This window comes from Eschrichtius robustus, chromosome 20, assembly GCF_028021215.1.
Source record: "Eschrichtius robustus isolate mEscRob2 chromosome 20, mEscRob2.pri, whole genome shotgun sequence".
NCBI classification, from domain to species: domain Eukaryota; kingdom Metazoa; phylum Chordata; class Mammalia; order Artiodactyla; family Eschrichtiidae; genus Eschrichtius; species Eschrichtius robustus.
The window spans coordinates 20,655,794-20,670,716 of record NC_090843.1 but is presented as its reverse complement, the minus strand read 5'-3'; the positions used below and the strand labels follow the sequence as shown (position 1 = coordinate 20,670,716).

Genomic DNA, 14,923 nt, shown 5'->3' with positions numbered 1-14,923 from the left:
TGCAGAGGCGGAAGCCGCTGCGTAATCCAGGTGAGACGGTGCAGGCCAGGGTCTCAGCGTGGCCCGTGGCGTCAGGAGGACTTGGGTTCTAATTCCACCTCAGCCACTTACTGCTTGGCAAACCTTGGGCAAGTCACTTAAAGCTCCCGAGCTTCAGTTTCCTCCTGTCCAAAGTGAGGATGACACCATCCTCAGAGAGTACTTGCAAGAGTAATCTTGGTCTCCTGATGGAGTCACCGCAATCCTTAGCACAGGGCCTGAGTCAGTTTGCACTTGGTAAATGGTAGTTACCGCTGTTGTTATCAGTAAACATGGAGAGGAGGGGCAGGTGTGAGAGATAATGAGGAAGCAGAGGTGGCAGGTCTTGGCCATCAGCTGGACGTGGCCGTGGGGTCCTGAACTCCTCATCCTCGCCTCGCACCTGGGGTGGTGGTGGAGTGAGGGAGGTAGAGGCAACCAGCTGGCTGCCTTTAGTCTGGAATCCAGCCCCCGCTTCTGGGCTACCCTTCCCAGAACCACACAACTGGTGTGTGTGTGAGTGTGCCCATGCGTGTGTTTAGGGAAGGGAGCTGCAGAGAACACAAATCCCATTCCTGAGTCCTGTGGCTCTGGGAGCTCAGCTTCGTGCTAACTTCCTTCTGATGACACAAATGACTGTGGCCTGATGGCACCAGTTATCCTTCGGGCGAGGAGCCAGGATTCAGCCACGAGTTATTCGTGAGCCCTGAGAACCACTGTCTGTCTCGGGATTATAAAATGTGGTTGCATTGATGGTGCTAGTCTTTCCAGCTCTGAGTTCTGACATGCTTCAGCAGTCAAAGCAATCGATGCCTTGTCCTGGATAGAGGGAGACCCTTAGAGGGGGCTGGAGCCCCCATACCACTACCCACTTTGGATAACACTTTATGGCCCACTCCCAGTAGCCCTTCCCCATTGGGTCCGTCCACCCCTCGCCCGGGGAGTCCTCTGTGGGCAGTGTGAACCCCCAGTGGACGCCTAACACCTCTCCCTTGTCTCTTTCACCTCCAGTCTCCCACCAGCGGAGTGGAAATAAACTTTCCGGGCTAAGTTAGATGGATGGTCCCCATTAGCCTGGCGGGCTGCCCCCCTCCTGCCTCCCCACCGACTCCCCTTGTCAAAGGAGGTGCTTCGGTGTGCGGGGCAGGCTGGGGGGGAAAGAGCATTTGGGTGGGGGTTGGGGGCGCCCTGCCCCTCGAGCAGGAATGGTGCCCCCGGGGAAGAAACCAGCCGGAGAGGCTTCCAACTCCAATAAGAAGTGCAAGCGTTACTTCAACGAGCACTGGAAAGAGGAGTTCACCTGGCTGGACTTTGACTACGAGCGGAAGCTGATGTTTTGCCTCGAGTGCCGCCAGGCCCTGGTGCGCAACAAGCACGGCAAAGCGGAGAACGCCTTCACTGTGGGCACCGACAACTTCCAGCGCCACGCCCTGCTGCGCCACGTGACCTCGGGGGCCCACCGCCAGGCTCTGGCCGTCAACCGGGGCCGGCCCACTTTTGAGGGCCAGGCTGAGGGTGGAGGGACCTTTCCGGGCCTGGCGACCACCCCCAGCTTCAGGGGTGTCAAGGTGGAAGCGAACCCGGCCAAGGTGGCCGTGCTGACCACGGTGTACTGCATGGCCAAGGAGGACGTGCCTGACGACCGCTGCTCTGCCCTGCTCGAGCTGCAGAGGTTCAACCTGTGCCAGGCGCTGCTGGGCATGGAGCACGGCGATTACTACAGTCCCAGGAGGGTGAGGGACATGCAGGTGGGTGGCAGCCAGGGCTGTGGGGGAGGGATTGAGGAGGGAAAACATCGAGCCATCTGGGCATGGCACCAGCATGCCAGGCCCCCGGGGCAGCGGCCAAAGCACTTCATTCACACCTTTGCCCATCAGAGCCTTCACTGAGGGCGTACTAGGTGCCAGGCCCCTGGCCAGCTCCTGGGTGCCGAACAGTGAAGAGGCCGGACCAGGCCCTGTCCTCAGGGGCTCAGGTCCGCTCCCCTCACTACCTAGGTCAGAGGTTGCAAACTGGTGGCCTGGGAGCTTGATTGGCCCACAGATGTGTTTTGGTGGTTTTCACAGTGTTTTTATGAAAAATTAGTCTCCAAGATAAACAAAAACAAAAACAACAAAAAAACAAGAGATTACATATAAAAATGTGGATTTGTGACTTCTACTGAAAAGCTAGGTCCTGTGCAGTCAGGGCATGAAGTTCTGGAGTTGGAGAGCAGGGCATGGGCTTCCCCATTCCCTTTGGTTTATCCCTGGCCCACTTCAAGGTCAGTATCACCCATGTGGCCCCTGGGGGCATGCATAGTGCAGCTCTGTCCTAGGCACTGGCTGTATGAGTCCTGGGGGCTGGTAAGGGAGTGGGGGAGTTGGATCTCATCCCTCAGAGAGATGACAAACAGCACACAGCTGGGGCCCTGTGTAACCGGTAGGGAGTCAACGTGTCTAGCAGTTAATCCCTGAGCAGCAGAGCAGAGGGAGACCCCCAGGAATAAGGCTGACAGGGGCAATGCTGTAGAAAAACACACACACACGAAACGCTGTAGAATCTTTATGGTTCCTAAAGCATTTTTTACGCTTATAAGTACAACAACACAAAATTACATCGATGGGAATTCCCTGGCGGTGCAGTGGTTAGGACTCCACGCTTTCACTGCTGAGGGCGCGGGTTCAATCCCTAGTCAGGGCACTAAGATATGAGTCACAACAACCTTTTGAGGAGCTTGGGGGCAGGTATTAGCCTGGTTTTAGAGCTGAGGAGACAGAGATGAACAGCGAGGTGAAATGATTTGCCCAAAGTCACACAGTCAGTAAGTGGCAAAGCTAGGATTAGTCCGATCCCAGGCCTGTGCTCTTTCTATCACCCCACCCTGCCTGCCTCCCCTTCTCAGGACAAGCCTAACTCTGTCCTCCCTCCCTTTCTTTCCCTGGCTGTCCCAGGTGGCCATTGCCAGTGTCTTGCACACAGAGGCCTGCCAACGCCTGAAGGCATCCCCGTATGTGGGCCTGGTGTTGGATGAGACCCGGGACTGGCCTGAGTCCCACAACCTGGCCTTGTTTGCCACTTCGGTGTCCCCTTGCGATGGCCAGCCTGCCACCACCTTCCTGGGCAGTGTGGAGCTACAGGAAGGCGAGGCCACCGCTGGCCAACTCCTGGACATTCTGCAGGCTTTCGGCGTGTCTGCATCCAAGCTGGCCTGGCTCAGCTCAAGCCTCCCCAGTGACCGCCTGGGGAGCGTGGGCCCGCAGCTCCAGGCCGCCTGCCCACTGCTCATGGAGCTACACTGCCTCCCCGGCCGGACAGATCCCAAGCCCCCTGCCTACCTAGGTGAATATGAAAGTGTGCTGGATGCCCTATTCCGCCTCCACGGTGGCCCCAGTTCCCACGTGGTCCCTGAGCTCCGGGCGGCACTGGACGTTGCAGCTATTGACTTGGCAGGACCACGGCCAGTGCCCTGGGCCTCCCTGCTGCCTGTGGTGGAAGCAGTGGCTGAGGCTTGGCCTTGCCTGGTGCCCACACTGGAGGCCTCTGCCCCAGCCTCACCTACAACCAGGGCACTGGCCCTCGCCCTGCGCCAGTTCACCTTTGTGGCCTTCACCCACCTCCTGCTGGATGCTCTGCCTTCCGTGCAGAAGCTCGCCCTTGTCCTGCAGCCAGAAGAGCCGGACTTGGCCTTGCTGCAGCCGCTGGTGACGGCAGCTGCAGCCTCCCTCCAAGCGCAGCGCAGCTCAGGTGGGGCGCGTCTCCAGGGCTTCCTGCAGGAACTGGCAACCTCCAGCCCTGACTTGGGCCGTGGCCGCTGCACCTACCGCGGTGTGGAGCTGGTGGGCTACTCCGAGGCTGCGGTCCAGGGCTTGGAGCGGCTGAGGGGGGCCTTCCTGGACTCCATGCGGAGGGGGCTGCGAGACTCCTACCCCGGGCCCTCGCTGGACGCCGTGGCCGCCTTGGCGGCGATCTTCGACCCCCGCCTCTACCCGCAGGCACCCGAGGAGCTGGGCGCGCACGGCGAGGGGGTGCTGCGCGTCCTGTTGCGCGCCTTCGCCCCCGCCGTGGTGCGCCAGCGGGCGCTGGGCGACTTCGCGCTCTTCAAGCGCGTGGTGTGCAGCCTGGGGCGGCTGGGCCCGCGGGCCCTGTGCGCCAAGCTGGCGTGCGCGCGCTCTGAACTGCACGAGCTCTTCCCCGACTTCGCCGCCCTCGCCTCCCTGGCCTTGGCGCTGCCCGCGGGCGCCGGCCTCCTGGACAAGGTCGGCCGCAGCCGGGAGCTGCGGTGGTGGGGGCCGGGCGGGGCGGGGGAAGGCCGGGGCGGCCCCGCGGTGAAGATCGCGGTGGATGGGCCGCCGCTGCGCGAGTTTGACTTTGCGCTGGCGGTGGAGTTCCTAGAGAGTGGGTGGGGCGAGGGGCTCCTGGGCTCGCAGCTCACGTGAGGGCGGCCTCCTCTCCTCTGTCCAGCCAGCCCGGGGCCCTAGGCTCTCTAAGGGCCAAGCCGGACTTGACTGTGCTGCACCCAAGCTGACCTCCTAGCTGTGGCCTCCCACCCACCTTCCCCGTGCTTCCTGTGCTCCACGCTGAGTACTAACCCGACCCCATGGGCTGTGGAGGAGGGGCTGGATCGGGGGGGTGGGGGGGGGCGGGGCTCGGGCCAGTGGGCAGAAGTGCTAGGGTCTGGGGCACCCTAAATATCGCTCCTGACCTTTCCAGAGTTTGGTGAGAGTAGCTCACCCCTTTCCCTCTGAACTCAGCCTAAGTTTTGGTCCTAGAAAAGTTGAGGGGCTATTGGTTGGAGGGAGGAAGACCGGGTCTGCACAATTCAGGGGTTGAAGGAGAGGAGACTGGGTCCTTGACTGTTGGCCCTCACTTCTAGCAACATCTCTTCAGATGTGACTGCAGAGCAGATGACCGCCCTTGTTTTTGACACACAGCACAGCACCCTCTCTGTGCACCAGCTAACAGTTCAAGGGAAGTGGTGGTGCCCTCCTCACCAGTAGGCTGCCTGAGGCTTTTCTGTATATGGCTGTGTATATCGACATACACCTCTATAAATGTAAAATAAATCTATCCTATCTTTCACAGTGTTAATACACGAAATCTAAAAGGACTTCTTTTGGTTTTGTAATGACAGGGTCCAAAAAAGTCCCAGGTGGACTAAATTTATTTCTAGTTTTTTTCTTCCTCAAAGTCTGGTTGCTCTCTAAGTTCCTAGCCTTCCCCCGCCCTTGCCTCAGACTTTTTATTTTTTGCCACGCCGGGATTTTAGATTTTAGTTCCTCGACCAAGAATTGAACCCGGGCCCTCGGCGCAGAGTCCTAACCACCGGACTGCCAGGGAATTCCCAACAGATTTTTTTTTTTTCTTGCCCACTGCTTGGCTTGTGGGATCTCAGTTGCCCGACCAGGGATTGAACCCGGGCCCCTGCCTCAGACCTTTAAGACCAAAGACTGTAAAACCACAGCGCTGGACCGGCTGACTCTGAGGAGCAGCCTCAGGCCCAACGCAGGGATGTCGGAGGGCTTTTTGCCTCCTGAAGGAAGCAGCTGGGGCCTCACCAGAGCTGGGGAACACATCGTTTCAGATTCCAGTGGGTTTCCTATCCCCTCTGTCTGCCCTTGCTGTGAACCACGTGGGGATCTGGACAGGGTAGGTAGTGAGAGGGGAGGGGGCTGGCCTTTCCCCAGGCCTCCTGGGTTTGGGTTTAATTTGCAATAAAGTGGAAACCCAGTGCATCGTGCAGTCTCCGTGGTGGTGTGTGTGTCAGGGGCCTGAGTCCCTTGGCCTGACTCCCCTCTGGGCTTCATTTAGGTCATTATGCTGCCCCTGTGGGTGGGGTGGGGTGGTGGGCATCCTTCTGGGCTGGCAGTCATCCTTCTGGGCTGGCAGCCTGGAACTGTGGACTCCCTGCTTCTGCTTCCCCAGTTGTGGAGAGGAGAGGCACAGAAATGGGCTGTCATCGCCCTGGGCTCGGCCAGTGCTACTTTGTGAACAGGGAGACAGGGGCTTCTGCTCTCTCTCTACACCCAAGAAGCCCATCAGCCTCTTGTTCTGGCTGCGGAGGGAGGAGTGAGCCCCGTGGCTCCCCGTTTCAGACCCTGCCCTTCTTCCTCCTGCAGCAGGCCCGGCCTCCAGCACCCCCAGCCCCCTGCTGGCCTCCCTGCCCCTGCCCGCCAGGCCTCTGCAGCCCCCGCTGGACTTCAAGCACTTGCTCGCCTTCCACTTCAATGGCGCCACCCCGCTCAGTCTCTTCCCCAACTTCAGCACGGTACGGGCTGGGCTGGCGGGTGGGGGGCATGCAGCCGAGCATGGGGGTGGAGGGGAAGGGGGGCTGCAAGGGCCCAGCTCTCAGAAGCTGGCCACCAGAGTGACCAGATGCTCCTGAAATGGGGCCCAGCTCCCACTTAGGCCAGGGATCCAGGATGGTATCACCCCCTCCCCCAGCAACTACTGCTGGGCCCCAGGGGGCCTGTGAACTGCAGGTTTTACTTGAGTTTCTCTGTAGGGATGTCTGTGGATGATCTGTGTATGTCTGTGTGCACTTGGGGTGTGCCTTTCTGTTTTAGTTTGTCTCTATAGGACTTTGTTATTCGTGGGTGTGAGTTTGTGCATGTGTGTTTATAAACTCTTTGTGCCTGGGTAGTTGTCTGTAATTAGTGTATGTGCCTGTGTATCTGAGAGTTTTTTTGTGTCTTTGTGTCGACTGTGTATGTGTTTGGTGTGTGTCTGGCCTCTGAGTGTGTGTTTTTGCGTGGTTTGGGTGACTGTAAGTTTGTGGATGTGTGCCGTTGGTGTGCATGCCAGTGTGTACCTTTCTACTTGTCTCTGTAATTTGTAACTGCCTGTAAGCTTATGCGCTGTGTGTCTGCCTACTAGTCTGTATACACGGAAACATGTATTTCCATGTGTGTATGTGTGTAAATATGAAATTTACTTCACTACATGAGCTATAAGGTACGTCCCCTTTTTTAAAAAATTTGGAAAATCAAATATAATCATTGATGAGCCCCACCCCATCCTGACAAGATGGTAGGAAATTCCGTCTCAGTCACCCTTGGGAGCTCCTTCCTTCCCACCCTCCAGGGTTGTACAAACGTCCTAAGGAGCCTGAGACATTTAGGGAGGGTCCTCTGTTCTTCGGTCCCCGCTGTCACTTGCTGACATGCTCACTGTTCAGGCACATAATCCCTAAGAGGGGGTCAACCCGCTGTCGTCCTCCTACTGGGGGCCCTGCAGGCCCCTCTCCTCTGAAGTCCTGTCCTCTGCACGCCCCCGCCCTGGGTGCTGTGGGAGTTAGAGCCTCTTTCTCTTCTCAGGGAAGTTTCTGAAACCATGCTTTTCTCTCAAAGCTTCTGTTCTCCTCTCTCAGGAAGGTTTGGAAAGTTCCTCTTGACAAGCAAGCCCAGACAGCTTCTGCTTTGGGCCCAACAACCTAGCCCCTGAGAAAAGGGAACATAAAAGCTTGGTTTGATAGAAGAAAAAAAATTTATTTAAAATAAGGAAAAGAAAAAAACATGCAAATTAATATGCCAGAGAAACGACCCTACTACTCAGGGAACCCTCCTCTGGCTTCCACTTGCTGCCCCTGCTGCCCCCGCCCAGCCCCCCACCGCCCCTGGGCCATGGCTGTCCCTCTCCCTCTCAGACCCGGTGACAGTGACAGAACTGATAAGCCTTATCTCCCCCAGCCCGCAGGTCCAGCACAAGCCTGGGTTATGGGAGAGGAAATTCCAAATTCCTTTCTCTGCTTCTGCCTGCCCCCAACTCTCTGTCCCAATAGTTGTGATTCTTGCGAATGAGAAAAAAAGAGACCAGAGGGGCGGCAAGAGACGCCAGTGTGATCACCAGCACATGGTTCTGTTTCGCAAGGTCATGGAGGTCATCCTGGCCATCCCCCTGCCTCTAAGCAGAAGCCTAGGCTGACAGAGAAAGTCAGCCAGGGAAGAGGCTGTTTCTTTTTCTCTGTCTAATATCCACAGACATGGGAAATTTCCTCCTCTGGGCCGATCACTGCCGTCCTCAATAGTCTTAGTTTTTGGCATTTTGCAGTGCCCGGCCCCCGCCCCCTGCCCTTACTGAGCTGACCCCAAAGTTATTGTGCACTCCCACCCGCTTCACAGATGGACCCGGTCCAGAAAGCTGTCATCAGTCACACATTTGGGGTTCCCTCCCCTCTGAAGAAGAAGCTCTTCATCTCCTGTAACATCTGTCACCTGAGGTTCAACTCAGCGGTGAGAAGGAGTAGTGGAAACAGGCTGGCGAGGGGGCTGGAGACTGGGCTTCTGGGGTCTTTCCTGGAGGAATAGCGGTGGCAAAGGGACTGTGGTCCGTATTTTCTGTCCTTCGTTGCAGAAGAGCCGCTCCTGGTCCTTTATCCATCCCATCCTCTCCTCTCTCCAGATTCCTCTGCCCCGTCCCATCCCATCCCCCTGGGATTTCATTTCCCTCCCCTATGCCTCTCTCCTGTGTTCTGGACCCTTCTGCCAGAGAGAAGGCTGCCCTTCCCTACTCCGGGTCCCAGGGGCCACCATCGGCTCCCGGTCCAGAGCTGAGTTCTTAATGCACCTGAGAGTTTCCAGAATGTGTTCATGCCCGTCCTCTTAATGAGTTCTCATGATACATCTGTGAGATGGATAGAGGTGCTATCATCAGCCCCACTTTTCAGATGAGGAAACTCAGCCTCAGAGAGGTTAAGTGACTTGCATGAGGCCACACAGCTGGTAAGTAGAGCTGGGATTTGAACCCGGGCCTGGCTGACCCCATAGTCCGCATGCTTTCTACCATGACCCGCCCCTAGAGAGCGGACCTTCCCTGCTCTGGTGAAAGTGTCCAGGGAGGGGCCACGGGGGCCTGTCTTTCCTACTTTTGGGAGCAACAAGAAGGGACCCCTAGTGGACAGGCCAGATTTGGAGGGTCCCTCCAGGCCTTCAGGTTATGTGAGTCATGCCAGTGATGGACAGAGAGAGTTCACTCTGAGGGAGGAACCGTTATCTTCCTCATACCGGGCCCAGCACAGTGCCTGGCACATAGCAAATGTTCAATAACTATTTGTTGAAAAAATGTACAAAGGGATGAATGATCTGAGGTGCACATTCCCGAAAGTGTGGGGACTGCTCTGTTCCACTTGTGCATTTATAAACCTGTTGGTAACTAACATTCACTGAGCACCTACTGTTTGTACTAGGCCCTTGTCATTCATGTTCTCATTTTAATTCTCACAACTCTGTGAAATCAGTATTATCATCACAGAGCTTACGCATGAGGAAACTGAGGCTCAGGGAGGTGACGGGACCTGCCCAAAGATGCACAGTTAATAAGCAGCTGAGGCAGAATTTGAAGCCAGTGGCTGCTTGCCTGGGAGCTCGTGTATGAGAATGCATTCTGTAAACCTCAGGGCCACACACATGCTGTGATGATGACAAGGGTGCGCCCCCTGTGTGGCCGGAGCCGTGCCTCCCTCTGACCTGCCCCCTGCCCAGCACCAGCTCATGGATGGGGCAGGTGGACTCAGCCAATGAATGGTGACCCCATGCCCTCCCCTCCCCAGAACCAGGCCGAAGCACACTACAAAGGCCACAAACACGCCAGAAAACTCAAGGCTGTCGAAGCCGCCAAGAGCAAGCAGAGGCCGCAAACCCTGGCCCAGGATGGGACGCTGCTGTCCCCATCCCCGACTCCAGCCAGTGGAGCCCCTGAAGAGCCACAGAGCAAAGGTCAGTCCTGAACTTTTCTCCCCCCATCCCACTCCAAATCTGGCTTCTGACAAGGGGTTGAGCGATTTCTGCTTATTATTATTCCTGCTTGTGTTGGAGTATTCCATACGTGCAGGGAAAGGCACACGTCACATGTGTAGAGCACCACGGATTTTCCAGTCTGGATCTGCTGAGATGAAGAAATGTGTCACAAGCACCCCAGAAGCCCCTCCTTGGGTCCCCTCCCGGTCACTACCTTGTTGTTAGCTTCCTAGGGCTGTGATGACAAATGACCACAAACTGGGTGGCTGAAAATAACAGAGATGTATTTTCTCACAGTTCTGGAGGTCAGCAGTTTGAAGCAAGGTGTCAGCAGGGTTGGTTCCTTCTGGGGCCACGGGGGTGGGGGGAAATCTGTTTCATTCCGCTCTTCTAGCTTCTGGTCGTTGCCGGCAATCCTTGGTGCTCCTTGGCTTGTGGATGCCTCATTTCGATCTCTGCCTCCGACTTCACATCACATTTTCCCCAGTGTCTCTGTGCTTTCACATGGTCTTCTTATAAGGACACCAGTCATTGGATTAGGGCCCACCCTAGTCCAGTACGATCTCGTCTTAACTAATTACATCAGCAAAGACCCTATTTCCAAATAAGATCACATTCTGAGGTTCCAGATGGACATGAGTTTGGGGGTGATGCCATCCAACCACCTACACCCCTCCCCCAGAGTAACTACTAGCCTGACTTTTCTCACCAGAGATCAATTTCACCTGGTTTTGGTTAATGATATGCAGATGGTCCCCGACTTCATGGTGGTTCGGATTATGATTTTTTGACTTCACAACGGTGCGAAAGCCATATGCATTCGGTAGACACTGGACTTCCAATTTCGAATTTTGATCTTTTCTGGGCCAGCAATATTCGGCAGTGGTCCCCAACCTTTTTGGCACCAGGGACCAGTTTCACGGAAGACAATTTTCCCACGGACCCGGGAGGGAGGGATGGTTTCAGGATGATTCAAGTGTGTTACGTTTATTGTGCACTTTATTTCCATTATTATTACATTGTAATACATAATTAAATAATTATACAGCTCACCATAATGCAGAATCAGTGGGAGCCCTGAGCTTGTGTTCCTGCAACTAGATGGTCCCATCTGGGGGTGATGGGAGACGGTGACACCTGAAGTGTGTTGCTTATGTCCAGTCTACTCCGTAAGATGCAGCTTAATTGTCACTTGCCACTCACTGATAGGACTTTTTTTTTTTTTTTTAAGAAACTTATTTATTTATTTATTTTTGGCTGCATTGGATCTTTGTTGCTACGCATGGGCTTTCTCTAGTTGCGGCTAGTGGGGGCTAATCTTTGTTGTGGTGTGCAGGCTTCTCATTGCGGTGGCTTCTCTTGTTGCAGAGCATGGGCTCTAGGGCACTTGGGCTTCAGTAGCTGTGGCCCACGGGCTTAGTTGCTCCGTGGCATGTGGGATCTTGCCGGGCCAGGGATCGAACCCGTGTCTGCTGCATTGGCAGGCAGATTCTCAACCACTGCGCCACCAGGGGAGTCCCCCACTGATAGGATTTTGACATGAGTCTGCAGGCAATTGATTTATTATGGTCTCTGTGCAGTCAAACCTCTCTGCTAATGATAACCTGTATTTGCAGCCACTCCCCAGTGCTAGCGTCACCGCCTCAGCTCCACCTCAGATCATCAGGCATTAGATTCTCCTAAGGAGCACGCAACCTCCTAGAACTGCATGCCCAGTTCACAGTAGGCTTCGCGCTCCTTATGAGAATCTAATGCTGCCGCTGATCTGACAGGAGGAGCTCAGGCGGTGATGTGAGCGATGGGGAGTGGCTGTAAATACAGATGAAACTTCACTCGCTCACCCGCCTTTCACCTCCTGCTGTGCAGCCCGGTTCCTAACAGGCCACAGACTGGTACCAATCCGATCCGTGGCCTGGGGGTTGGGGACCCCGATATACGGTAGGTGCATACTCTTTTGTGATGCTGGTCAGCAGCAGCCACGTGCCCAGGAGGGTAAACAACTGATACACTTACAACCATTCTGTGCCCATGCAAGCAATCTGTTTTTCACTTTCAGCACAGTAGTCAATAAATGACATGAGATATTGAACACTTTATTATAAAACAGGCTTTGTGTTAGATGATATTGCTCAACTGTAGGCTAATGTAGGTGTTCTAAGCACATTTAAGGTAGGCTGGGTCAAGCTATGATGTTCAGTAGGTTAGGTGTATTAAATGCATTTTTTAAAAAAAATTTCCTTCCTTTTTATCGATCGATTGATTTTGGCTGTGTTGTGTCTTAGTTGCGGCACACGGGATCTTTCGTTGCGGTGGGAGGGCTCTTTGTTGCGGGGCGCAGTTGTGGCACGTGGGCTCAGTTGCCCTGCGGCATGTGGGATCTTAGTTTACTGACCAGGGATCAAACCCACGTCCCCTGCATTGGAAGGCGGATTCTTAACCACTGGACCACCAGGGAAGTACCTGCATTTTCAACTTATATGATATTTTCAACTTACGATGGGTTTATCAGGATATAACCCCATCATAAGTTGTTGTTGCATGTAGCCGTATTTTGTCCTTTTTCATTGCCATGTAGTATTCCAATGCATGACCCATCAACTCTTTTCACTATTCTCCTGTTGACAAATATTTGGATAGTTTCCAGTTTTCTGCTGCTATGAATAGTGCTCCATGAATATTCTAGCACATTTTTTTGGTGACTTCCACATATTTAACAGTTCCCTAATGACCATAGATCATCAGAGCTGGGTGGGTTCTCTGAGACCACTGGATCCAACTTTATCATTTCAGGTGGGAAAGCTGAGGCCCAAAGAGGCCCAAGTCTGCCCAGTGATTTGGTGGGGAGTCTGGAATTCAATGCTGGTCATCCCTACACCAGGGACCCTTCCAATCTGCCATGCCACCCCCAGAATATCTGTGCTTAAAATCGTGGTCTCGAGAATCATCTTGGGCCTCACACTCTTACCGCATGCCTTCCATCTCCCCAGCAGTTCCTGCAGCCCCTCCTCCTGGTCCCAAACTCCAGCCACCCCTGAGTCCGGAACCCACGCCCAGGGAGCCGGCCCACTCAGACCTCTTGGATGCTGCCTCCTCTTCCTCCTCTTCCTCTTGCCCACCCTGCTCCCCAGAGCCTGGGAGAGAGGCGCCAGGGTCTGAACCGGCGGCAGCTGCTGTGGAAAGTGGTGTGAGTGGGGAAGGCAGGAGCGAGAAGGGGCGCCTCTACTGCCCCACGTGTAAGGTGACCGTGAACTCCGCCTCCCAGCTTCAGGCTCACAACACAGGTCAGTGCGCCCCCCACCAGCTCGAGTCCCGGGAAGGAGATGGCCCTCACCAGATGTGGGCAGGCTAGAGCTTCTGGGCACTTTGCTCCAGGGCTAGGTGACAGAGGCGCTGTGCTCAGCTGTGGCTGGGCGGGCATTTCGTGTCCTCCCGGTAATGCTTGAGGAGGGAGGATCGGGAAGAGAAGTCTGAGGCAGCAAGAACTGAAGGGTCATCACAGAAGACAGGAGACACCCCTCCCATCTCTCCTTGGATCAGACCCAGGGGAACTGGGTTGGGATGAGAGCCAAAGGGAAGCTGACCTGTTACTCTGCAACGAGGCCTTCCTTGGGGGATGTTGGCATGAAATGAGAACAGCTGGGAGGACCTTTGGGAGGGAAAGAGAGATCTCACATGGCTGGAGGGGCTGGCAGTGCTGAGCAGCCTGGAGGCTTCAGGGGGCAGCCAACCTGAGCTGGTTTGGAGGGGGTCTCCGTGGCCCCTGAAGCCCCTCTTTGGTGCTGGCAAGCTGTCTTCTTTCCTCCCTCCAGGAGCCAAGCACCGGTGGATGGTGGAAGGTCAGCGGGGCGCTCCCCGCAGGGGCAGGGGCCACGCAGTGCCCCGGGGAGGAGCTGGACACAAGGCCAAAAGAGTGACAGGGGTCCGCGGGGGCCGGCAGGGGCCCAGGCCCCCTTTCCACTGTGCTCTCTGTCAGCTCCAGGTCAATTCAGAGACCCAACTCAAGCAGGTGGGGCAAGTGCGGCTGGGATCGGGGTGGGGGGGGGGGTGGAGCAGGGGTGAGGAGGGTGGGCCCAGAGCCAGGCTTGGAGGCGGGAGCCTGCGGGGAGGAGGTGGGTAGAGCAGAGCAGGCAGCAGTGGAGGAAGAGGTGCGAGGCTCCTGGAAGGTGAAGGCCAATTCTTACCTCCCCTTCCCAGGGCCACTCCAGGGCCATGTGCATTAGGTGTGTGAATTGTGGGTAGAGGAAGGGTGAGCTAGCCGTAGTTTTGGGGTCCTTGGGTTCCTCATCTTGTTCCCAGTCTGTCTGTCTGTCCATTAGCACCTGAGCAGCAGGAGGCACAAAGACCGCCTGGCCGGGAAGCCCCCCAAGCCCTCCAGCCAGCACAGCAAGCTGCAGAAGCACGCAGCGCTGGCTGTGAGTATCCTCAAGGTATCTGTCTCCAGGCAACAGAGCTGGGACCCAGGTCCAGAGGGGAGAGGGTACCGGGAGAGGGTAGGCCGGAAGGGAGGGCCGGCCGGGGGGCTGGGAGGAGGGGCAGGAAGGAAGCCACCCCCCTGGAGGCTGCCTGAGCAGGGAAAGAGCTGGGGTTGGGTTTTTGGCTGTCTGGGGATCTGCTCAGAAACATTTCCGGGGAGGTGGGCCCAGGTAGTAACCTCAGGGGCAAGAGCGAGGCGTGGGCGTGCATCTCCTGGAGACCATCTCCACCCCCGCTCCCCATAGCCTCCTCCCTTGGCCCATCCTAAGATTCTCCTCCCTCCAGGCAGGAAGGCAGGTGGTGGAGAAAGCCCTTTGGAATGAATGTTTGGGGGTGGGAAGGGAGGAGGATTTAGGTTTGGAATCCTGACAGTCACGTTTCCCCCCCCCCCCCCCCCGCAGCAAAAAGCCCAAGGAGGGGGCCCAGGGAGGGGACAGGATTTTCCTGGGGTCAGAGACTTGAGTCCTCTCCTCTCTTCTCTGCAGTCTAAACTGGCCTTGCAGAAGCAACTCACCAAGACGCTGGCAGCCCGCTTCCTGCCCAGCCCGATCCCCGCCGCTGCGGCAACCATCTGTGCCCTCCCAGGGCCCCTGGCCCTCCGGCCTGCGCCCACGGCAGCCACCCTCTTCCCGCCTCCGATCCTGGGCCCAGCTCTGTTTCGCGCCCCAGCGGGAGCCGTTCGCCCTGCCACGGGACCCATCGTCTTTGCCCCCTATTAG

At 56.2% G+C, this 14,923-nt stretch overlaps 2 protein-coding genes across 7 annotated transcripts in view; both read left to right on the top strand.

The window, feature by feature from the left end:
- ZNF385C (zinc finger protein 385C) overlaps window positions 1-14,923 on the top strand; it is a 29,371-nt gene extending 14,448 nt beyond the window's left edge. Inside the window, exons 2-8 of one of the 6 annotated variants that reach the window (XM_068530514.1) lie at window positions 6,120-6,265; window positions 8,118-8,228; window positions 9,545-9,710; window positions 12,722-13,012; window positions 13,541-13,737; window positions 14,048-14,158; window positions 14,690-14,923. In XM_068530514.1, coding sequence (XP_068386615.1) covers window positions 6,120-6,265; window positions 8,118-8,228; window positions 9,545-9,710; window positions 12,722-13,012; window positions 13,541-13,737; window positions 14,048-14,158; window positions 14,690-14,923 — 1,256 coding nt within the window. Of the gene's footprint in view, window positions 1-6,116; window positions 6,266-8,117; window positions 8,229-9,544; window positions 9,711-12,718; window positions 13,013-13,540; window positions 13,738-14,047; window positions 14,159-14,689 lie in introns of all 6 variants that reach the window. The other 5 variants (XM_068530516.1, XM_068530515.1, XM_068530513.1 and 2 more) reach the window with 5 other exon arrangements.
- On the top strand, window positions 1,224-4,436 carry C20H17orf113 (chromosome 20 C17orf113 homolog). Its single transcript, XM_068530511.1, has 2 exons — window positions 1,224-1,766; window positions 2,952-4,436. The coding sequence occupies exons 1-2, from the start codon at window positions 1,224-1,226 to the stop codon at window positions 4,434-4,436; spliced, it is 2,028 nt and encodes a 675-aa protein (XP_068386612.1).